At 45.5% G+C, this 25,952-nt stretch overlaps 1 protein-coding gene across 1 annotated transcript in view; it reads left to right on the top strand.

Moving 5' to 3' along the window:
* The window catches only part of VAMP3 (vesicle associated membrane protein 3), a 186,070-nt gene that overhangs the window by 39,967 nt on the left and 120,151 nt on the right, over positions 1-25,952 (top strand). The window contains exon 3 of the mRNA XM_078642973.1: positions 6,210-6,368. Coding sequence (XP_078499099.1) covers positions 6,210-6,368 — 159 coding nt within the window. The remainder of the gene's footprint in view (positions 1-6,209; positions 6,369-25,952) is intronic.

Here is a 25,952-nt window from a genome sequence, read left to right as displayed (position 1 = left end):
GCACATGCCATTCTTTAAATCAGCCGCTATTAGTAATGACCCAATAGACAAAATTAATTTATTATTTCCACAAACATGAAGATGCAACATATTGCACATTTATAAGCACACATGTTAGTTTCCCGCGTGTTCTGTGTAGATGCAACTTTAAACTAGGTTGAATTAATACACACACAGCACAGATCATTAATATTATTAATTAATTATGGAAGTGTAACTTCACGAGCTGAAATGTAATTCATTTCTGAATCTCGCTCCATCACCTCAACTTGTTATTCTTTTACAAAAAACGTCAAGAGCCTTCTACAGATTTATATCAGAGATACTATTAATCAGAGGTTTTGGGTGGAAGCTCGTGGCATGCAATGTTGAATTACCCGCTGCATTTTTACCATATAAACAAGGTTCCAATTTATCGTTCTCTACATATAAATGCACATCTAAAAAATCTATGGCCTGTTTGTCTACATGTATCGTGAATTCCAGGTTCAGTGTATCAACGTTAATTAGTTTGGCAAAAGCCTCTGCATCCTCTTTTGTCCCCTTCCAAATAACAAAAACATCATCTATGTAACACCACCAGCTAATTCCATGCCTATCTCAATACGGGCGGTGGTTCTCCATGAGAACCCGTTCCTCCCACCAGCCCATGTGTAAACACGCTTAGCTGGGGGAGAAGCAAGCTCCCATGTCCACACCCCCGAGCTGTTGAAATACCTCATTTTCAAATGTAAAGAAATTGTTACTGAGACACTAATTGGTCATCCTTAAGAGCATTTTGTTGTGTTTGAATAATTCAATTGATCTATTCTTTGGATAATATTCAACCGCCCTCAAACCATCCCTATGGTCAATACTAGTGTACAGGGAGGTAATGTCCAAAGTCATGAGTATATATTCATTAGATCAGGGTAAATCTTGAAGCTTTCTTAAGAAATCACTGGATGTAAGATTTTCCGACCGTAAACTTCTGATTAAAAAGTCCACATAGTGCAAGATGTTTTCAAACAGGCAGTTCCTCTCTGATATAATGGGTCGACCTGGTACTGGGGACATACTTTTGTGAATTTTAAGGAAGAAATAGAACACAGGCAGTACAGGGAATTGGATATGCAAGACGAGGAACTCCTCTTTTGATACAAGGCCATCGCTTTTCAAACCAGCAAGTTCATCTTTAAGCAGTTTGGTAATTGTCTTAATTTGTTGCATCCTGGATCTTCTATAGCAGATAGGATAATTTAAATGTCTGTTGGCTTTACTCCCGGAGAGTGTGGTACATAGTCACTTTTTGACTCAATTTTTGCGACTTTTTGTTGACTTCTTTTTGAGTCAATATGACTCCTTGTGCACAAGGATGTCATCTCGGAACTGCTTCAAGCCTTGTGACTCCTGTTACAAACTGATGTCGGTGACAGACCCCCATCTTGGGTGACTCTGGTGCCTTGAGTGCGACCACAACTCAAAGTCGTGCTCTGACTGCCCGGCCATGGCCCTAAAGTCTTTGCGGGTGCAGTCCCGAAAGCTTCTAGAGGCCCGGTAGTCTGTTCCACGCCGATCCTGGTCCCGGTTGAGTGGGAGGTCACAAGACCGGCCGCAGAGCAATCACCACTTCTCGTCGAATTCTTCGGGTAAGTCAAAGCACAAAACTAAGGTGGAGAACCACGATCGCTCTTCGCGTTCTCCCGGTCTGTCGGCCAATGCGGCTGTTTTTCGCCCGCGTAGCCTGTTGAGTCGACCCCAAGCTTTCCTCCCATTCCGTTAGCCGGGGCGATGCCTGCCCAACTTCGTAGCTTTTACGAAGCTCTTCATTATATTTTTGAGCAGCCCAACTCCACTGGTGCGCTTTCAGGCCCCGCAGACTCTGCTGGGGGCTCTAGGCATTCGATGCCGGCGGCTTCTGCCCCGGCACCGCAGGGCCCTCAGGGATCCAGGCCTGATCCAGATTGGCGCCGGTCACCCTCGTAAAACCTCCTGGCGCCGCCCCCTATGACGCAGGTTGTGTCCCCAGCCGACTTTGACCCCGGCCTCCCCCTCGTTGTGGACACTGAGCCGGACAGACGGCTCCCGACGTTGGGACCTACGCTGACAGGTACTTTTGTACCTCTGTACTCCCCTGCGGTTTCCTATCGCCCTGAGGGGCTACCGCAGGAGGGTGAGGAGGACTGGGAGGGATCTGTGGACCCTTTGGCAGACCAGTTGGAAGAACCGGACTGGAGAGAGGAGTTGGGTGAGGCCAGTCGTCTGGACACTTCCCAGACCTTGGCATGCTTTGTCCCCCTACCATGGCTACGGAGGAGAGTGCATCATACGCAGTGGTGTTGGGTAGAGTGGCTGAGGCCTTAAACCTAGAGCTTCCTACGGTGGGGGTAAGGACTAACCGAGGTGCTTTAACCGGCAGCAGCCTCTTCAGAGCCCCTGCTGCCATTCAATGAGGCTCTTACGAACATCCTTTTGGGCATGTGGTCCAAGCCCAACACAGGGGCTGCTGTGGACAGGATGCTTGCCGACGCCACCACCTGGCCCCGGGTGACCCCATTTTCCTCTCCCACCACCCTACCCCTGAGCTTGGTGGTCCAAGCCTCGACTTCCATGGGCGCATTCCCTACCGCACCACCTGATAGGGAATCCAAGGAGCTGGACCACCTTGAGAAGATGTTTTCTTCCTCCAGCTTAGGACTGCGGTCGGTGAGCATTGCATGTCTCTTGGGCCATTACTCCCACTCCGTGTGGGACTCTGTCGCGCAGGTGCTGCCTCGATCCCAGGAGGAGGCCCAGGCTGTACTCTCCCATGCAGAGGCCGAGGGGAGTGATGCAGCAAAGTTCGCCATCCGATGTGGCTGGACACACCTGACTCACCGGGCAGGACGATTTCCATGCCAGTAGCCCTTAGATGTTAGCCCGAAAAGCCAGTGGATCTCAGCCAGGCCTATGACACCGCTACTTGTATGGACATGCCCTTTGATGGCAGTTACCTGTTCAGCGACAAAGCAGACAATGCGCTCGAGCACTTTAAGGACTCCAGGGCTACGACCAGATCCTTGGGCCTCGCTTCCACCTCTCGCCCCGCTTCATCTGCTTTTCGCCCCTTTCATGGCTACGGAAGGGGTGCCCCGCCACGTTCCGCCCAGAGCCACAGGCCTGCGCAAGCTGTCCAGCCTCTGCGCGGCTGGGTACGTGGGACCCACCGTAGTGGGTCTGGGAGCCGGCGGGCCAGTCCACCAACGCTCTCTCTGCAGCAGCCTCCTAGTCTGACCTTTCAGGGCCACCAATCGGCATTAGGTGGCAGGACTCCCGGTCATCACGTTGGACAGGTGGGTTTTGTGGATAGCCCAAAGAAGCTACTCACTCCCCTTCCATCCATGCCTTCTCAATTCAATTGCATGTCATAGGATAACCTGTCCTTTTCCAACAGAAATTTACGGCCCTCTTGTCCAAGGGAGCCATTGAATGAGTTCCTGCCCCAGAAGTAGGTCGTGGTTTCTATTCCCACTACTTTCGGGTGCCCAGGAAGGAACATCAACCACTTCCTGCGGAAGGAGAAGTTCAAAATGTTGACATTGGCCCAGGTCCTGCCTGCCCTCGACCCTGGAGACTGGATGATAGTGTTGGACTTGAAGGACGCTTATTTTCACATCCCCGTCCTGCCAGCCCCCATGTGTTACCTACAGTTCACTGTAGGCCACAAGCACTTTCCGTTTACTGTGCTCCCCTTCGGCCTTACCAGCACCCCTCGGGTGTTCACGAAAGTGATGGTGGTAGTCGCAGCTCATCTGCGTCGGTCAGGTGTTCCAGTCTTCCTCTATCTCGATGACTGGCTGTTGAAGGCGGGCCAGCTACTCTTTTCGCCGCTAGTGTAGTTGTGGTCTTCTGTACGCCTTTCCTCCTATACCACTTATACCCAGAGTGCTGAAGATCAAGCGGCACCGGGCCCAAGTCATACTTGTGGCCCGGACTGGATATGGAGAGTCTGGTATCCTGAGCTCTTGCACATGGTCATCGATCCTCCTAATAGACTGCCGTTCGGGAGGATCTTCTGTCGCAGCAGCAGGGGACAGTCCTCATCCCGAAACTGTCCAGCCTCCACCTCTTTGCGTGGAGATTGAGCGGCGACAGTTGACTGCTTTTGACCTTCCTCCCAAAGTCTGTAACGTTATCTTGGCAGCCAGGTGTCCCTCCACCAAAACGGTATACACCTGTAGATGGATAAAGTTTGTGGCATGGTGTGCAGCAAAAGCTGTGGATCCCCTTTCTGCCCCCCTTTCTGAGGTCCTCCTTTTCATTCTTTCCTTGGCCCAGCAGGGCTCTGCTCTGGGCACTCTAAAAGGCTATCTTTTGGCCTTTTCCACTGCTTCCTGACCGGCCTTCTCTTTTCAAGTCCCCTATTGTACATCGGTTCCTTAAGGGCATTACTCATTTGTATCCTCCAGTTCCTTTCGTAATGCCCCAGTAGGACTTGAACCTCGTTCTGACCTATCTTATTTGCGCTCCTTTCGAGCCGCTACATAACTGTCCTCTCAGACTTCTGACTCTTAAAATTGCATTTTTGATTGCCATCACCTCTGCTCGCAGGGTGAGTGAGCTTCAGGCTCTTTCTTCCAAACCTCCTTTCCTTGCTGTTTATCCGTAGAAAGTTGTCCTTCACACTAGGCCTTCTTTCCTTCCCAAAGTGGATACCTCTTTCCACATAGGACATCCTTCTAAAGAGGAGGAGAGGCTTCACCGACTGGATCCAAAATGTGCCCTTTCCTCCTTCTTGGATCTCACAAAAACCATTCCGGTGGATGACCAGCTCTTTTTTGGCTATGTGGGTGCCAAGAAAGGTCAGGCATTGCAAAAGCGGACCATCTCCCGATGGGTCCTTCCTTGCATCAAAATCTGCTACTCTTTAGCGAAAAAGGAACCTCCAGTGGGGTTGCGCACCCATTCCACCAGGGCGATGGCGGACACTACTATTTTGGGGCGTCGGGTACCCCTTAATGACATCTGCCAGGCAGCTATGTGGTGGGCTTCTTTGAACATGCTTACTAAACACTACTGCCTGGACAGCCAAGTCCGTAGAGACTGCTTCTTTGGCCGTTCTGTTCTCCAGGACTTCCTGGTGTGACCTTGGTTCGAAGATCCACCTCCAGGGTAGGTATTGCTGGGGTATCTATTCCAAGGTTAGGAATCCATAATTAATTGTCTCTTTCAGATGAACAAGTTACTTCCTTCCGTAACGATAGATCTGTAAGAGACATAGATTAGTTATGGATTCCTCACCGCCCCACTCATCTTCCCCGTTTTGCAAACTGACTTCTAGGGTAAGGGACTTCCCTTCAGGGCCCTAGTTGTGTGCGCCAGTGATCAGTGTCTTGCATGGCTCTGAGCTTCTAGCGTGGAAAGTCTTGTTAAGAACTGACGTCCGCGCGCAGGGGCGATGTCTAAGTAGATACCGCAACGTCATTCTGGTGACCACAACGCCAACGACAAACGCGGAGGCGACCAACGCCACCTACCAACGCGCAGGGGTACTGCTGAAGAAAAGTTTCCGGATCCATTCTGACGCCTGGGGTTAATTCTAAGGTGAGAAATCCATAACTAATCTGTCTCTTACAGATCAATTGTTACGAAAGGTAAGTAACTTATTCGTTAGTTCTACAGAAGACTTATCAAACCTCTTAAGGAGGGAGTACCAAAAATGGATCTGTTTCGTACAAATGGCGAATGCCAACACTTTCCTACCAGGTACAAACACCCTCGATCCCTGGGCAGTTCTTGGAGTACATTGATTGTTGCTCCTCCTCCTCTTGTTAAGATGGATCAGACCCATTGACAGCAGTCATGACTCAACAGGCGTCGTGTTCTGTTCACATGATAATTCTTATGTCTGTTTAGGGAATTACCGACCATTTCTATTTTCTCATCCACACACATTACAGAAATCTGGGACAATATCTATAGAGGAAATCGTATTGGAGAGACTAATTAAAATTAGTAAAGGAAAACTGGCAGTTGTATATACATTTGTACCGCAGGTGGGATTTCGAATGCATGTTTATATTGATATTCATGTACCACTTTGTAGGCATAGGTCTTCCAATTGTTCTGTTTGTGCTGAAAACTTAATTATCTTGTTCTAAAGCACACTGGTCTTAAAATTGAAAACCGAGTGAAATGATTAATTGAAATAAACCAAAATGATAACACTCATTTTACTTTTTAAATTCTAGGTTGTAGATATAATGAGAGTTAACGTGGACAAGGTCCTTGAGAGGGATCAGAAGCTGTCTGAACTGGATGATCGTGCAGATGCGCTGCAAGCAGGAGCTTCACAGTTTGAGACCAGTGCTGCGAAGCTAAAGAGAAAGTACTGGTGGAAAAACTGTAAGGTATGTACTTTTGCTTTTAATTGTGCATTTCAAAGGGTTTGGATGCATATCAAAATCAACATTTTTTTTATTTAAAGTATTCGGCTACAAGATCGGTTACAAATATTACATGGTTCTTAGTCTGTAGTCTTTATTAGCTATGCCACAGGGCAAGTGGCAATTCAGTTTTCTAGCATATGGCTGCTGTAAGAAATCTGCTTATTAATTGGGTTGGGTGGCTACACACCTCAATGAATAATCATAACCCTTGTCAGGATGAACCCTCTGGTAGCTATGGCACAGAGCAGACTGGCTTAACTTAGGACATTGGAATGTGTAAAGAACTTGGGCAGTAAAAAAACAGTAAACGTTAGACAGTAAAACAAAAATAATTCTAGGCCGAATTACAAACCAAGAGAAGGGCAAACAGGGCAGTCTTGCAGCAGATGACTTGGGCCTGCACAATAGAGGCACACGTCTCCCTTACATAGTCCATCTGTTGTGTGGCGTTTTAGGCTCAGAGTGAATTTTCCCGATTCATGCCCTATATAGGTACAATTCACATTTCCCTTATCTAGACATAGCCCATGCAGACCAAATACAGGCATGGCTACTTCCACCCCTAGCAAACGTCACAACTATTTCATGGAAAATCGGCTTAAGCAGTTGGGGGACTTCCCCTTGCTTGAATATGGATTTGTCCAAGAACTCATGTACTTTGCAAAGAACAACTATTCCCTTGGGGTTCTTTCCTGACGTTGTTCTGCCCGACTTTACGTCACACTATGGCATTCCTAGACTCCTTCGAGGTATAAATATACATTCACTTGCTCTAGCAAGACACGGTGGTTCGGAGCAGTTCGACTATCTACTTGCCTGACGCAGCTCGCTACAGCAAGTGCCGAAGGAAGCAGACTCCAGCTGACGCACTGATCAGGAAGCTGTCCCCCCTTCTGCCGAGAATCCAGCTCCAGTGTTTCCAAGCTCCCCTTGCGGGGTTTTGGGAAATCGAGTCCAGAGACAGAGATACCAGACCTCCTTCATTCTAACGAAGGTATGGAGCTGATTAGAACCTAGAGAAATCTTGAATAGATTCTTGGCAAAGAAAACTAAACCTATGCTACACAATACTTACTTCTTCCCTTGTACTAGACTTGGGTTAGGTACACAGGGGAAGGCGTATTTTAGAAGCACCAGTTGAGTATTTTAGTCTGTTATTTATGTATCTATTTTTATATGGCTTAGAAACCATACAATGCTCTTACAGTATTATTTTATAATATTGTTCTCGCTGTACGCATTATACTTTGCAGTCTGCATAAAGATTGTAGCAGTTCACTTCTCTTGCATGAGAAAGAAGACTGTTCAATAAACTCTTTTTATTGAAAATGCCTGTCTCTATTTCTCTGCAACTCTGTAGAAACAAAGCATGCACGATTGACTGAGTAAAATACTTATCTATTTTTTCCGCGACTCTAGAGATATATTTCTTCTTCTTGGGAAACAAAGTTGTCATGTTTATGCGGTTGTTTGAAACTAATCCCTTCTTGTGAATTTGAAAAAGTTTCTAGTGACCTCTGAGCTAGCTGGCACTCCCTATTAAGTTTAGTATATTCGATAGAGACCTAGTCGACCTCAGTCCTACATCTAATCTATAGGATATATTATTCGAATGTGCAGAGCCTATTGGGAATATAGGAACTACACTACAAATCCTTTGCAGAGTAGGACAGTGGGCCTGTAGCAGATTCGATTTTGTTGTTTAGGTAAAGGGTCAATAGACACCTATCTAAAGACTCGGGGAATATAAGTAGGACAGCCGGTGATTTTTCCGCTTTTCTATTCTCCTCTATTGAAGTCGGTGATCTTGATCCAGGAGTTCAGCAAATGAAGAAGCTCGGGGTACTCTTGCTAGCCCATCCTTTACCCCTTCTTTCAACTCTTTGGAATAAGGTCATCTGAGTGCATTCGACCCAAGCAGTTGCAGTCTCATGAAACAAAGTAAAATAGCATAGTAAACTAACGTTTCGCTGTGATTTGTCACACAAGGTGCCTTGGTGGAAGCTTCACAATCTGGTCTCTCAAAATTAATTTTCAAGGTTGCCCAAAAAATGGTATAGTTGTTCAGGTACAGGTCTTTGGCTACAAGCAGAGATTTTACCCAGGCCAGATCTGCACCAGTCAACAAACTTGTCGGAGGAAAATTGGCCAGGTTGAAAGGCGAAATATACCACCAATCTGTCCGAACACTCCTTCAACTATATCTATAGAATATTTAGGCTTTGAGGAACTGATTGCTGGAAGGGCGCACAACCTGAAATGGTTGCTTGACAAAGGGCAGCATTCCCAGTCATTCACTGGTTTCTTTATGAAGAACAGTCGGCGAGTCAGCACAAGGATCCATGACGAAATTTTGTTTAGGATACTTACCCCCAATCCGGGATTTCCTCTGAGATGAGGGCAAGAGTTTCCTGAAGCTGCAATGTTACCTCACACCTGAATATGTAGTAGGCTAGTGACCTCATGATGCTGCCACCTTCTCAGGAGTAAAAGGCCTCCTTTCTGGATGAAGTGGAATGAAAAAAACAGGCATCAAGAACTCCGAATCTGGTTCAGAAAGTGGAGGGGGCGAGGAAGCATCTGAAGGAACACTGCTTTGTTGCGACACACCCTCCAACCAGACTGAAGCGCTTGTATATTGAGAAAATAGGAAAAGGAAATTTCATCAAACATCACATGACAGTAACCATAAGGAAATTGGAAAATTGGAAAGAAGCAAAGAAACTGTCATGATGGAAAAGGAAAATAAGATAAAGACTTGAACTGGGCTAGCTGCAGGGTAGCAGGTAGCTGTAAAATCTCAGATAGGTTATTGCCATTTTGGAGCTTGAGGAATGAGAACTAACCAGGAGAATTAGGGAAGGCAGCCCCAGTTGAGTGAGACTCGTAGCCCCTTGTTACTGTCTTGTGGCATTTTATAACGGCCAGAGACTACTTCTGCCCAGACCGCTGACGCACAATGGCTGCAACAGCAAGTGCCTCTCTAAAAAAAAAAAAAAGCATCTGTTCTTAATATTTTGTTTGCAAAGCCATCAACCAGACTTCATGACATCTTGAGCCTACAGCTTGCCAACATTAGATAGGAAACAAAGTATATGCGGGCTCTCCAAATCTTTTCCAGCTCAAAAAGGGGGACTAAATGCATTCATTGGACATGAAGGATAAATATATCCACGTCCCTGAGGAGGAAAAACAAATATTTTAAAATTTATAGTAGAGTAAGTAGCACTACTAAAACCCCGGTACAACATCAGTCTGAAATCAACACCTCAAACTGTTTCCTAGTACATGATGTAAAGTCTGTTTATCCATGTCTCAATCATTGGTTGATAATGGCTCTCATTGCAGAGAAAACTCTTCCAAGTTTTCAACACAAGCATTGTTCAGCTTCACACCCAGTACATGACAGTGAGAGGCAGGCCTTACCCAACTGAGGCCCCGGCTAGTCGGAGGGAGAAAACGACGCAGGGGGCGAGGCCTTGCTGCTCTTCCTGGCTGGGGATTTGTCACCTGTCTGCAGCTTGCTCTGATCTGGTGCTGCAGGGGCTCGAGCTATGGCCTGCCCCGAGGGGAGATGGGAGGGTGGACCATTGGCAGCCAATATGCGAGCGCTGCGGGCCTGTGTGAGGACGTGTCCACTGAAGGCCCGGCACCGGCAGGTGGTGATCAGGCCGAGGGAGCTGCTGCCTTGATATCCACCCTCTCCTCTGGGAAGCACTACTTCAGCGGACTTGCCTCGTGCGCAAGGTGCATGTGGTGTGGAGCGACTGGGGAGGAAGTGATCTCTTACATAAGGGGACTGACTGGCCATGCTGTAACTTGCAGGCGAACTGCTGAAGCACTTGCTTTTTTTCTGGTCTTGGAGACGCACGAAGCCTCATGCTCTATATTGTGAGCATCAAATGTAAAGATGCCCAGGCCTAAGGCGGCTAACCAACCTTTGTCCATACTGATTACTTGCACAGAGGCGGCACTGAGTCTCAATACACATACCAGATCTTCTTTTGTTCTCCCCAACATTGTGTTACTGCAGAGCACGATCAGATTGCCTGCCTTGAGTCTGCTAGTCGGCCTTTTCTCATGTGGGAGCAGAGGGGAGCGAACCACCGTATGGATTATAATACCTTTTTTGCATGTGCCCCTCTGACTACTCTGTGGAGCAGAGGTGTGGCTTCTAGGGTACCATTGTCCCCATTGCCCAGATCAGGTCGGGGGGGGGGTGGTGGGGGGGCTGCTGACGCTGCATCAGAGGTCACTAAGAACCAAACTGGGACCTTTTATATAAACCTACGACCAACTATTGTACAGATACCAAAAAAGCCCCACCTTGCAATGCAAACTACAATTAGACTCCTGCAGGTCCACTCACACCCCGGGAGCGGCACCAACCCAAGTTATGTTATAATGTTATGTTATATGTTTTCTAAAGCGCGCAGCTTACTCCTGCTGGAGCGTTCGGACGCTAGGATTGCTATTATGACAAAAGGGAGTGATCAGGAGGTGATCAAGAATTAATAAGAATCTCTGGGAGGAAAATAGGATGAGCAATTGGATAAGATCTAAGCAAGGCTAGGAAAGATGACTTTATCTATACAGCCAGGTTTTAAGATTTTTCCTAAAGGGGCCTTAGCTGTTTTATATCTTAAAATGCAAAGGGAGAGTAATCAGTAATCTGGCTGCGCAAACACCAAATGAGTGGCCGCCCAGCTGGGCTTTCATTGCCCTCTGAATAACCGTGAGTGCAGAATCCGAGGCTCTAAGGCAGTGGCTAGGCAAGCAGGGCCTTATCTGGTAGCACAAATAGCTAGGTCCTCTGGTTAAGGTTTTTGTCGCATAGGCACATGGCCTTAAAACTGATACGCTTCCCCAGAGGCTCGTCCTGAGCAGGCAACAAGTGTGCTCATTTTGGACGTTTAAGGAGCAGGTGGGCGGCTGCATTTTGCAGCTTCTTGACATTGTATCTGGACACTCCAACATACAAACTTTTGCAGTAGTCCAATCTAGAGACTACAAGAGCCTGTGTAACAGCCTTCCTTGCAGACAGGAAAAGCAGACTTTGCGATCATTTTGAGTATGGCAAAACATTTCCTGGCCAGGCAAGAGATTTGGTTGTCAAAGGAGAGAAGTGCATCAAACCATATTCCGAGGTTTTTGACTTTTTACTTGGGGTTTGGGAAAGCACCTAGTGTATGCGGCCACCAGGCAGAAGACCATATTGAGGGTTGATTCACAACTGAGGACCTCTGTGTTTGCGTTTAATTTAAAACCGCTGTAATTCGTCCATTGGGCCAGTTTTACCATGCAGGATTTGAAGTGAGCTGCTGACTCGCCCTGATCCTGGACAAAATTAAGTGTTATCGGCCTACCGCACCATAGAGACCTTGTGTTTGTTGACAACAAATGCCAGGGGGTGTGTATAGATGTTGAATAACGTAGGGCTTAGCCTAGAGCCCTGGGACAGGATAAACTCTTCCAAGGCGTGAGAGGTGTTTACTACCTGAAAGGTAAACCATTTAAGGGCCAGGGAGCAGACCCCCCAGCTGCGTAGTCGTTTAAGTAACAAGCCATGAGAGACCGTGTCAAATGCTGCACTTGGGTCCAACATGCTCAAGGTGGCAGTATGACCTTTGTCTGCCATTACTTCAGCCGCCGGGAAAACTCTGCACATGTAGCCAAGACATGGGGTCTCTTTCTCCTTTCGTGTTCTGACCGCATCCCGTTACACTGGAGGTCATATGACTATTGCTTTTCAATACAACCATCTCCTCGAAGGACTCACTCGTCCTCCTTGACCCCATATAGGCTCCATCTACATGTACACAATTTTTATCAAGTGATTTTTCTGCACATTGAATTGTCTGTCTGGATATACTCATCCATGAGGCGTTGTGTTACTTGGATACAACTTATTTTCACATGCATTGCAGTGTATTTTCCTGATCCCATATAGATATGATCCGTGTCCTGCTTTCTCAGACCCTAACCGATTTGGAATTGTCACCGGCAAGGGGAATACTGAATCCGTCTATCACAACGAGCCCTGAAGAGTCAAAGTAGAATGTGCTTTGAAAAAACACTTGTCGGCTGGCTGGTCGTTATGCAAACCTTGCATTAAATGAAACCAGAATAAATTGTGGCAAACTTTTTTTCTATGTGTATATGATATGAACAGACAGTGTTATTGATTTATGTGTACACAGGTCTTTTGTTTTTATAAAGCCATGAGAGACCGTGTCAAATGCTGCACGTGTGTCCAACATGATCAAGGTGGCAGTATGACCTTTGTCTGCCACAGCCCTGAGTGATTCTGAGGCCAGAAGCAGTGCTGACTCAGTGCTGTATTGAGCACAGAAGCCAGATTGAGACTCACGCAACAGATTGTTGTCTTCAATGAAACGGGTCTAGTGAATATTGACATGTTTTTCAGCGACTTTGGCGAACACTAGGAGTAGAGAGATGGGGCTGAAATTTTCAGGTGAAGCAGGGACTGAGCAGGGTTTTTAAGAGGCTTAACAATGGTGTGCTTTCAGCATTTGGGCAGCATACTAGACGCCAACGATATTGAGAAGGGCTCCTTCCAGTAACATGGATTCCATGGCTAATTTCAGCATCTTATGGGGTGCAGGGTCCTTGCGAGAGCCTGATTTCACCCTGCTAACCAATGCTTGTAGTTCCTCCAAGGAGGGATGGACAAAACATGAAAGACCCTCCGTACGAGCTGGGTCTAAACCTCACCCCCAACAATCCCCCCCCCCCCCCCCTTGCTTCATGACTACCAAACTCCCTTGCAGATTCTGGGAAAGATTGATGAGCTACCCATTGCTCCCAGGATGCCCCATTGGCAGAGGAGACCAACGTTGTGGACGTGATATACCTTCTACTTACTATGCAGCAGAGCCTTACCTCAATTGAATCTAAAATGGACACAATGTGCTCCAGCATGGATTCAATCACCCAAAAACTGGATCCGCACGATGGCTGCCTCACTGAAACAGAGCAAAGTATCTCTACAGAAGAGGACACAGTTTCCCAGAGGAGTGAACACCTATTGGCGATGGAAAAAGTCCTCAAATTAATCTCTGCCAAGAACGTAGATCTAGAGGCAAGATTCCGAAGAAAAAACCTGTGCATAATGGGAATCCTTGAATCTGCCAACACGGGCAGGATGGAGGAATTTGTGGAGCGACTGCTCGCCACACTATTCGGGGCTGAATTGTTTTCCAAGGTAGTTGATGTAGAGAGCTCATCTGGCACTGATGGCTTGCCCCTCACCAGGTACCACTGTGTGGCCAATCATCGATCGCTTGTTAAGCTATCCTGTCAGGGATACTGCCTTAAGATTGGCTCGAGAGAAGTGCTCACTTCAATTTGAGGGAAATACTGTGACTTTCTACCCGTACTTCACAATGGCAGTGCAGGAGGCACTAAGAAAATACATGCTTGTCAAACTTCAGCAGGCAAATATCCAATGCGCAGTGCTATGACCCACGCTGCTCCGCTTTACACACTGGGGCAAGGTTCAAATTATTAACCTACTGCAGGCTGCAAATTTTTAAATTGCAATGTGGATCGTGCCTCCTCCGTGGCCCGCATGTGCCTTTCGTCTAGATCCACCTTGCCACTCTTGGAAGTGGGCTAATTCAATTGCAAGTTGCGATCACTGCCGTTCAGCTGAAAGACATTAGAGAGACCTTCAAAGGTTTAAAAACCATCCATGATGTAGGTGGACTATGATGAACCTGCCTAATCATTTGGGTCAGATGTGTGGCGTTTCATGTTTTCGATGAATTAATCGATGGGATGCACCGATCGAGTCACCAAGACTCCTTTGGAGCGGTAAGGGGCGATTGAGGCACACCAGCTTGCTACCCAGACACCCTCATTAACTCGGTCCTCTCAGGCGGTACCCCCAATGCCCCCCCCCCCCCGGATATCTCCTTCTAATTTACTGCATATAGGCTGTATTTTGTTACATCTCTACTCAATCCCTACTGAAAGTACACTTAATTTTTCTTTGCTTCACTCTGGTACATCTTGTACATGCTATTCTATCTCATTTCTCAAACCATGGCCGCTTTTTGCTGTTTTTCTTTTTGTTGGCTTTCTCTGATACTATCACCTCACTCCCCAACCATGGGCCATATGTGCTACTGGTATACTCAGACTTGCTGAGCCCGAGGATTGGTATCCAGATACTTCCACTAATCTATAGGAATTTTGGGGCAGGGGACCTCTTCCAGGCGAGATTGGGCTATTGGAGTGGGATGAGCGTAGGTTATGTTCTGTTTGAGTTCAAGTGCACATCCACTAAAGTCTAAATCGCCACGCATGCCCCCATGAGCACACACATGCATCTTTCGGAGCGTTCAGTCAGCATACCTACACACAACTAAGAATGGCGGATTCATTTGGAACAGCATTTAACCATGCGTAAGTGAGATATAACTGGTTGACTTGGAATATTCACGGACTAGGCTGCAAAAGGTCACCACATACTGGCATACTTAGATCGGCACCGTATTCACATTGCCCTATTACAAGAGCCTCATATCAGGGACTTTACACACTATACTTTTGCATCTTGCGGGAATCCCATTGCTATTTTGCAACCTACTCCACTTGTGCAAGAGACACTGCGACACCTATATGCAGGGGCACACCATATGTTCCAGTGGGCACACTCTATGACCATTGCTACACCTGGATATTGGTATGACTGGCATCTATATCCATCACAGTTGCTAACTGCTATGACCCAACACTAATAACCCATGGTTCTTTGACAGGCTCTGGGGGCTGATCATTGGTATTTGGTCCCACACACCTCATCTGGGGAGGTGCCACGCATTAGCCGGCAAGCCCATTCAAACCGTTCTAGATGATCACAGCATTTTTGATGTGCGACAGACACTCCATCCAAGTGCAAAAGAGGGCACCTTACACTCGGGAGTTCATAATAGCTAGTCCATGATAGTGTACTGGCTCATAGCCAGAAGTTTGGCAACCTGGCTGCGTGATGCAACCTACTTAGCATGTACCTATTTGGACCACTCCCGAGCACTGATGGAGTTGACACTACCCGCCCCTGAACAGCCTTTTCCCTGCTTGCGTTCTGGAGATTTTTCCAATGCTACTTCATGATGAAAGTGATCAAATGTTCAGCTCTTTCCGTATTTTCAAGAGCAGCTTTATTCAATACAACCATCAACAAGATCTGCTGTTCAACTGAATCCTCGCCTACTGGAATGCTACACCACAATCTATGATGTTATGCACTCCATATTCTACAAGCAGATAGCTAATCATAACACATCCCCCTCACATAGTAATTAATGAAACAAAACATCAAAAACATAACCACAATAGCTGAAGAAAAAGTAAAATAGATTAGACCATAAAAATATCAATACCGGACATAATCTTTGAGCTTTCCTGGTAATCGTTTGTGTTTCTTGCTCACAAGTCCTGTGTTCAAGTTCAAGTTTGGAGAAGTAACTGTGGAACCACTTCTAGGTTCCGTGAACGTTGTTAACCTAGACATGTTCCAGGTACAACCATTGTCCAACGTTACAGCATTTTTTTTTAATTGCAACAATGATGAAAGGACCACAGAAATTAGAGGCACCTTTGTGACCATGTTTAGGTTTTTTCACCCAACACACGACCACCTAAGTTCCATTTCCTCACCTTGACTGCCATCTTGACATCATACCGTTGTTTATATTTTTGTTGATGTTTAGCTAACTCATCTCTTCTCATCAAATCACTAGTCACGCCATCATCACTATTCTTCACTGGAAGCCAAACTGGGTTGAGTTTAGAATTCGCCACTCTACCCCTCAAGGCCTCAAAAGGAGACTACTGCATGATACCATTGGGAACAGTGCGATGTGCCCACCAAGTTTCCCTCAACACACTACTAAACGTAGTTCTAGATTCCAATGCTTGCTGAGCACAACTTTTGACAACCATGTTCATCTTTCTGTAAGACCATTGGCCTGAGGAGAATATAGAGCGGTCTTTTGATGAACAATTCCAAGATCCTTAAGAAAAACATCCATCTCATTAGAGGTAAATTGTACCCCGTGACTAAGTACTTGGGAATCCCTTCTGAAACAAACACATCTTTTAAAAACTCAATTACAGCCCTAGAGTTGACTACACCCATGCACTTCGAGACTACCCATTTTGAAGTGTAATCCACCAAAAGTATTACAAATCTCTCGTGAGCAGGCATCAATTCAAAAGGACCAGCTAAATCCAGACCAACTTTGGTCCAAACTGCAGCAGGAACCTCCACAGGCGAAAGGGGAGAATGATTAGTGGTGCAAGATTTATCATTGACAGCACTTAAATGGCAATCCTTAACTACAGACTCTACCATTCGCTCCATGCCAGGCCACCAATACTTCTCCCTGACTCGTGCTTTGGTAAGGCTTCTTCCCAAATGCCCCTCATGAGCCAAATTGACAATCCTACTTCTTAAATCACTGGGTGGGACTATCCTGTCACCTCTCATTAAGTTATCTTGCCAAAAAGTAAGATCATCCTTCACTGTCCAGTACAATTTCAGATCACAATCAAGATCTTCATAAACAGGCCAACCCCTAGAAATAACACTTTTATGGGATGAAAAGACCTTGTCATTCTTGACACACGACAACCACTCTTCTCTAGACACAGACGATTCAATCACCCAGTTCACACTTTCAACATTCTCTAAACCTTGTTCAGTTTCAATGGGTAAACGTGACAAACAATCTGCAGGTTTGTTGTACTGACCTGAAATATATTGCACAGAAAAATTAAACTCGTGTAGACCTTCACTCCATCTCTTCAGTCTGGGAGTAATGTGATCATTGTGATGACATGAAAATATTTGCACAAGGGGACGATGATCAGACTTCACAACAAACTGAATCCCCCACAAATAAAATTTCAAATGATGGATTGCCCAGCATACTCCCAAAGCTTCCCTCTCAATACAAGAGTAATTTATTTCCGCTTATCTAAGAGCCCTTGAAGCAAAAGCTACAACTGTTTCTTCTCCATTAACCACTTGAGAGAGAACAGCCCCAAGTCCCTTAAGACTGGCATCAGTTGTTAAGATAGTTTTCAACTTCGAGTCAAAGTGACCTAAGGTTGGCATTTTTCCAATTTCATAGTATTAAAAGCCTTCTCACATTCACTTAACCATGTAAACCCAACACCTTTTTTCAAAAGAGCTCTAATGGGCTCAACAACACTCTCAAAACCTTTGACAAAGAGTAAAACTCTGCCATACACAAAAATGATTTAATCTGTTCCTTATCCTCTGGTGCAGGGGCTTTGACAATGCTCCCTGCAAGTTCCGTCCTTTGGTTGTATCTCACTTCCCGAGATCACATGACCAAGATATGTAACCGATTCTAGAACCAATTCGACATTTTTCTTTTTTAACTGTGAGTCCACTTTCTCCCAATTTACTCAACAAAGATCTCAACACATTTTCATGCTCATACTCGTCTTTCCCATAAATCAAGATATCATCTTGAAAAAACATCACATTTCGTAGACTTCCAAGGACCATCTTCATCACCCTCTGAAAACAGGCTGCAGCTGAGGCCAACCCGAAAGGCATTCTCAGGAACCGATATGCCCCGAGAGGGGTAACAAAGGATGTTCAATGCCTTGAGTCTTTGTGGAGCACAATTTGGTGATACGCTGACGAAAGATCTAACACACTAAAGATTTTAGCTCCTTTCAAAACACTGATGGACTCGGATATGTTTGGAAGCAGCTGGCGATCTACCCAGATCCATTCATTCAATCCGCGCAAGTCCACACACATTCTCACAGACTTACCACCATCCTTAGGCGCCAAAACCACCGGAGCCAACCACTCGGAAGATTAAATCTCCTCAATCACACCCAACTTCAATAATCTCTCAATCTCCAACTTCAAAGGTTTGACCATGTTTGGCACTCTTTGCACTTTATGAACACAAGGTTTAGCTGATTTCTTAAGAACGATTCTGTGTTCAAACCCTTTCAAACAACCAAGTGTATCCTAAAACACATTGGGAAATTCTTTAAAGTAACTGTTTGTATCACACACAGTATCCACTGATATGGATTGAAAACCACCATTAAACTCTTCCATTAACATCACCTGATCTTGAGGGTTCTTAGCACCTGGGTTAAGAACTATCCCCAAATCATGTTGGTGTCTCCAACCAAGGAGATTGTCTCCCCTCACCGCTACGTATACTTTTCCAGTCGTTTCTTTTCCTTTGAATGTGATCTTTGCTAACACATATCCAAGGATGTCAAGTTTTGACCCTCCCTAGCTTACAGGAGCAATGTCTGGAGTTAAGATTGACACATTTTCCTATCCCACAACTTCATCCCAAATGTTGTGCCTATCAGGGTGAATGGAGAGCCAGAATCTGCCATAAGTTTAAATACATTATTATCCACACCAATGTCACAGAAGGGCCTACTGATTTGTTCCGAATCAATCTTCTCATCACTCCCTTTTAAATTTGATACCACTGCAGTGCGAAAAACATCCGAAACCTCCTCCCTCACATCCTTTTTTTTTTGGATGACTTACAGACACGAGCATAGTGCCCTTTGACACCACAATTATTACATATACTGTCTCTTGCATAACAGTTGGGAAAACTCGAGTAGTGTGAGAAACTCCCACATCTATAACATCGTATTTTCTGATGAACAAATGAGAGTTGCTGGCGAACATAACGTTCCTTGGGTAGAGGAATTTCTCTACTAGAAGAAGGGCGAGTTTGACTGTCTTCAGCGTTCTTCTGAGATTGAGTTTTTTGTACAGACTTTTTTTTTTTGCATTCAGACACCTTGGCAATGCCCTCAGGAAACTCTTTAATAATGTAACTGTCCTCCAACATATGCACATTATCTTGGCTTTTCTTCTTACTATCATTAAGAATGTGATTACCATCCTCTCGATTCTTTCTTATTTTCTTGACCCAAGAGGAAGTATTCTCCATGCCTTCCACAATGGCAACTGCTTCAGATAATGTGGGATTCTTGGATAAAAGTTTTTCCTGCACTCATGAGCTGTTCGTACATCTTACAAGTTGGTCTCTCACTAGAGATTCAGATAGCTCCCCAAACTTACAAGTACGTGCCAGTGTTTTGAGAGAAGCAATATACGTCCCTATGCGTTCAGCAGGACCTTGTACACGTGTAAAAAATCTGTGTCGTTCTAGAACAACATTGATCTTGGGACCAAAATAGCGTTCCAACATGGTCATCTACATCTCATATATGTCCGCAGGTTCTCCATCACCTCCACCTATTGGTATAAGGCCCATACTATCATAGGTGTTCCTACTCTCCACACCCAAATTATGTAACAAAATTGCCTGTTTCCTAAAGGCTGAAAACTTTTCTCCCCCAATGGCCACTAAATAAGAATCGAACAAATTCCTCCATCTCTTCCAAGGAAGAATTGGCTCTCCTTCTTCAGAGGGAAATGGTGGGGGCTGTAACATTCTAGTAGCTGTGGCCATTATGTCAATAAGTACAATGGCAATAGAAAAACAAAAACAAAAAACACTGTTGTTGTTCTTGTAGGAGAGTAGGGTATGCTTCCTATGGTCACCCACACTTTTTGCTGTGATACTCTGGTTTTTCGACTTTAGTGTGGCTGTGGGCCTGCTAATCAGACCCACAGCCCAGCTGTTCTCTCTCTAAGTTGATACCATGTACTTTAGGTACATACCTAATTGGGAATTGGGTCACCTTTGCGAGCCCCTGTATAGTGTACCATAGGTACCCAGGGCATAGGGCATCCAAGATCTACCAGGGGCTGCAGCATGAATTATGCCACCCCTGGCTGGCCATCCAAACTGACACCACAGGCTGATCACTCAGCTTGGGCAAGGAGGTGTAATCACCCCTTGCTTAGATATAGTATACCTATATCTTACCTTATATATAGACACATATATACCTATAAGTCACTCCTATGGCAGGCCTTGACAATCCTGAAGGCAGAGTGCTTGGTTTTATGTGAGATGGTGCTCTAGCATGGGCTGAGCCCGTCTGCAGCTTTCGGAACCATGTCCTTATAGCTGTTCTATGATATAGCCATACCATACACTCTTAAGTGCATTATAATCCTCGCGGTTAATGCTAACTTTGGTTTGACTTTATCAAAACATGTCGTGTAAGGTGTCAAACACTTTGGAATTCTACCCCCCCACCAGTCCTAGCGGCGGGGGTAGCATTCCACCCTTCTAAAGGGAGAAGACATGTAGTTACTGCTTTACCCGGTTAAAGTTAAACAGCCTTAGCATCACAAAATGGATGCTGCTGCCACAGATAAGAGTCTGACCTCCTGCAGCTGGACGAAACTCCGGCAAGGGAGACCTGGACAATAGGTTTCCTGTCGAGGGAGGTGCTAGCACCTCCCCAAACAGCCTGTAGTGTATTGGGGCCGGGTGGGTTCAATGGAAAGATGCTTTTCCAGACACTGCCTTGGGCACACAAGGTGCTCCAGGCATAGCCCAGTTCAAACCAGTTGCTGGGGCACTCCAGCCCCAGCTCTGGCACGAAACTGGACAAAGGGAAAGGGGTGTAACCACCCCCTTCCCAGGTTCCACCCATAGGAGGGACCTAGCAGGTAATCCAGCCCCTTAGTTTAGTATAAAGATAGGAGCTGTGTCTAGAGACATTAGATTATCCTGGAAAGAAACTCTGAAACGAACTCTTGGACCTTCGACGTTCCATATAGACTGGAAGACTGAAGACATTGCACAGGGTGGTCACTCCTTGACTACAAGGGAGAACAGGCACCACCAGTAACTTGCCGGTTTACTTTGTCGACGCTCCCGCTGGAACCCGAAGACTCAGCGACTCAGGAACTGGACTTCCAGACTTCTCCGACTCCGATCCACAGCAAAGCTGAGACCCGTGGCGGACACGAGAGACGTGGGACCGGACATCCTGGACTACTTGCTTTTTGCTAACCGTGCAGCTTCAGAGGTATCCTCGAAGTTGTGCATTGGGATTTGGGGAGCCCCAGACCCGAGCAGCATTTGCCCCGTTTGCTAGCCCGTTGGCTAGTGAGCCCTCTGAAGACGAACCTTTGAATCTACAACGCTTGCCTGGTTCCTCCAGTCTTGCTCCAGCTTCCCTGTGAAGAAGCGCCCCAGACCTTGCTGGTCTGAACAGAAGCCCATTTTCACTTCCTGCGTGGGTTGCGGTTACCAAGGTTTGTTGGGTCCAATCCGGATACCGACACCGCAGTCACCTAGATCCTTCGTGGGACAGCTCATATCCAGCGCCTGGTCGTCGTCGACGCCTCCTGGTCCACGTGCCTGCAGAGACAAGCTTCACCTGATTGCATCTCAACATCGCCTGGTTCCTTCCTAGTCACTGTTTAGTGACCCAGACTCTGTCCCCTCTGCTTTCAGGTTCTTCTCGACTCCGATCCACCCGGACACTTTTCTTCTGGTCGCCTGCAGCACTTCTTTGCAGCTCTCCATAGAAAACAGCGACAAAACCAGACACGAAAAGACACCTATGCACCGGCTTCCCTGGGTGAGGTAACTCGAGTACTCCGGTTCTCCTGTGGGTATTGACTATCCAAGTGTCCTAGTTTAGAAGGGTTTTACCGTAATCCATCCGGAAGTGTCCGGAATCTACTACTTTGTAACTTTTACGTTCCCATTCTAACTCTATCGTAACTCGCGTGTGTATTTAGACACTGCACACGCCTCCCGTGGGCCTCCTACTTCCTAACCTTTGGTTGTCCAGTATAGCCCCAGTGATTCCCTAGGCCTATTCACTATTCCTGAAGTGGTCCTTATACCACTTACTTGGTATATGGTTCTTGAGGCCCCTAGGGCAGAATTGTATTTGTGTAACTTATAGTATCCTTAATGAGTAACTTGTATCGTATCTCGAACTCTAATCTCATAAAGAGTGCAGAGGGGTTGTGTTAGTAATAAATACATATATATTTGATACATACCTTGTGTGGTGTCCTTTCATTTGGTATTCAAGGGATTATAAGTGGTGAAACAGCTGGCTTCACATGCTCTCTGAAGTTTTAGCCTAAGAGTGCTTTGTCCATGCTACCATTAGGATAGCTGGTCTATAAGGTTGACTTTACAACCATCACCATAGGGGTTGTTTGGACTGGTGCAGGGTGCCCACTAGAATAGTGGATATCACATACCAGGCCAACTTCTCACAATCCTCTTTTCACTTAACGTGCATTTCCTTATTCTTCAATCAAGAACAATCTGTTCTGATTCTACACCCCAATGAGTTTATAAAGCTTGCTGCCAATGAAACAATGTAAAATGAAAATAATGTACAAAATATCCCAATGTACAAACAGAATGAGAAGGAATTCTCACCGTGTGGTTGATAGTCACGTTAAAAGCTGATTTAATTATTCGGTAACGCTGACAAGCTCGTTCGTTTCTGGAAATATCAGATTGCTGACTGAACGAGTTACACAACTTAATATGGCCGCCACGTTGTTAGACATCGTACGCTGCGTGATCCGACGTGTGCTCAAGCGCCAGGGTCAACACGGTGAGAGCATCTGGATACTCCTCTCGATCCAACGCATGAAGTTAGAATGCCCCTTGAACCACTCATCAATGACCAGCACGCGCGGCAGATTCAAATCAAAACAGGTCGCGCGTGAAGATGTGAGCGACACTGAGCATTTGTGAGTAAGTCTAAGACAAAAAAAATTATAGTTGGAGATGCATACGTTGGTGATCCTCTCCGCTATCCAGGTTGACTGTTTTGTAGTCAAAATGCTTCTCGAAAGTCAGCTTTATAACCAGCACGCGCAGCAGCTTCAAACAAACAGGGTGCGCGTGAAAGTATGAGCGATACTGGGGCATATAAAAATAAGTCCAAAAAGAATTCTAGAGGAAAATACACACATTGGTGATCTTCTCCGTTGTCAATGTTGGCAATCTTCTCATCCAATCGTTCCTTGACGAGAATTGGTGATATTAGTTGTAGTCAGACTTGGTTCAAATCCAAATGTGGGTTCACAGGGGAATTGATGGTTGAGAGTGCTTGGCCCCAATCAAGCTTTTCCCTCATCGCCAGTGATAAAATGTTCAGCTCTTCCAGTATTTTCAAGAGCAGCTTTATTCAATACAACCATCAACAAGATCTGCTGTTCAACTGAATCCTCACCTACTTGAATGCTACACCACAGTCTATGATGTCATGCACGCCACATTCTACAAGCAGATAGCTAATCATAACAGAAACGTTTCAGGAGGAGATAAGACAGGAAGTGGTGGAGTTCTTCGACAGGAATAAAGACTCTGTTCCACAGATTAGTATGACATGGGCGACTATTAAGGTTACTACTTCGGTCGATTTGTGTGGCAAAGAAGAGGCATCTTGCACTCCATTAGAGACTCTTAGGAAAATAGAAACCAAAATCAAAACATCTGAGGGTAAATTGGGAGATTCACAGCACACCGCGATCACTAGTCTGATCAGGGCAGCCCTCACAAACTATCTGGAAAACGTTGAGCGCTAATGCTATTCTTTAGGGCACTGAAGTATGGTGGGGGAGAAAGGCTGGGGCATGCATTGGCGGCTATGACACTCAGCTCTTGGGGAGTTCATGTTTTCCTAGAAATAAAAGATAAAAACGCCACCCTAGTCCGTGACGCCATGGAAATATTTAAAGAATTCTCTAAGTTTTAAAAACCTTCTTTACACTTCTCGTCGACTGCAAGCAGTTGACACAGATTCATTTTTGGATGATGTGTCTCTGGGTGGTTAAGTGATGCACAGAGGGAAATCCTTTCAGTTAACACATAGGAAAAGGAAATACGTGAGGCCATAATGCATGTCCGCTTGCTCTGATCGGCTACCGGAGTTCTGTAAAGCGCATGTTTGCGCACTTGTCTCAATTCTTAAATCAGTTTTATCAAGCGGTAAGAGATTAACCTAGTGCCACCCAGTATGAAAGGCAATAAAATAACCCTACTCAAACCTGGCAAACCAGCAGAGATTAGATTCTTATAGGCCCCACTCACTTATAAACTGCGATGCCAAGATACTCGCAAAGATCCTTGCAAATCGCCTTAGCCTGTTGATGACTTTCCTGGTGAGGCCTGACCTGTCGGGCATCATACCAAAGAGGGCCATCTTTCATAGTTTGAACACTTTGCTTGCGCTCATGAAAGATATCGACACAGAGCTTGCTGTGGTTTCAGTGTTCATTGATGCCAATAAGGCTTTTGATTCTGTGGAATGGGATTACTTGATTGTGGTACTACGGCATATGGGCTTCCCAACCTCCTATGTGGCCTGGATCGCCATGCTGTATTCTCATTCAACAGCTAAACTACATATTAACGGCACCTGTTGTGCCCCATTTGCCATCAAACGAGGCACCAGGCGGGGGTGTCCGTTGTCACCACTGCTATTTGCACTAAAGATGGAGCGTCTAGCCGCCAAGCTGTGACATTACAGCAAGTATGCCATTAGATATCCCACCAGACATATTATGGTCTCATTGTATACCGACGATATCACACTACACCTCGGAGACCCACGGGCTAGTCTGAATGGGGTGCTTCGTACGTTCGTCCTTTTTGGTGGAGTTTCGTGAATTCAAATTAACTGGGAGAAGTCTCACCTCTTTCCTCTAACCTCTGCCACAGATCGCTTTACACCGGACTATCTGCTGCAGTGGTGCAATTCAGAATTTGGGTACTTATATATATATATATATATATATATATATATATATATATATATTCACTGAAAAAACCATAGGTTATACACCATATATAGTTAGGAATTAGCATTTAAAAAACCTTATTTTACTCACACAAAACCAATGAAATTCCATATATAGTTAGTTGTACTAACTATATATCACGCACCCGCAATCCACTGCTGATGATGTCACATATTACATCATTCATGACATGGTCAGTGACATCACTGATGACATCACTGATGACATCTCAAATGACATCACTGATGACATCACTGATGACATCTCAAATGACATCACTGATGACATCACTGATGACAACATCCAGTGACTGTATTTTTCTGTAAAGTTAAAATATGTCTTACATATTTATGAATGAGTCGATGTATAAGTGTCTGGACCAAGGATTTAGTAGGTGCATGACTGAATGTATGAGTGAGTGATTAAATGTGTCTCACTGAGTGCATGGGTTAGTGACTAAACTGTCTTAATTTGTGCATCATTATGTCTGTTGTTCTGTAAACTGCTGCATGTGTTGATCAGTAGCTATATGAGTAACTATATAGGTTATTGATTGGTTGCACAAGCATTTGTATGGGAGACTGAGTGTGTGTGTGGGTGGCTGGGAAGTGTATGACTCTGTGCATAGATGTATGGATTCAAAAGTGCATGTTGGAAACAGCTGTATGGGCGGTTGACTGTGTGCATGACTGTATTGGTGAGTGAATGGATATCTCAGTGCTACATGTCAAAGTAAGTACATATGTAAAACACAGTACATGTGACAGTTGACATAT

This window comes from Lissotriton helveticus, chromosome 5_1 (assembly GCF_964261635.1).
Source record: "Lissotriton helveticus chromosome 5_1, aLisHel1.1, whole genome shotgun sequence".
Classification (NCBI taxonomy): Eukaryota; Metazoa; Chordata; class Amphibia; order Caudata; family Salamandridae; genus Lissotriton; species Lissotriton helveticus.
This window is presented reverse-complemented; position numbering and strand designations above follow the sequence as displayed.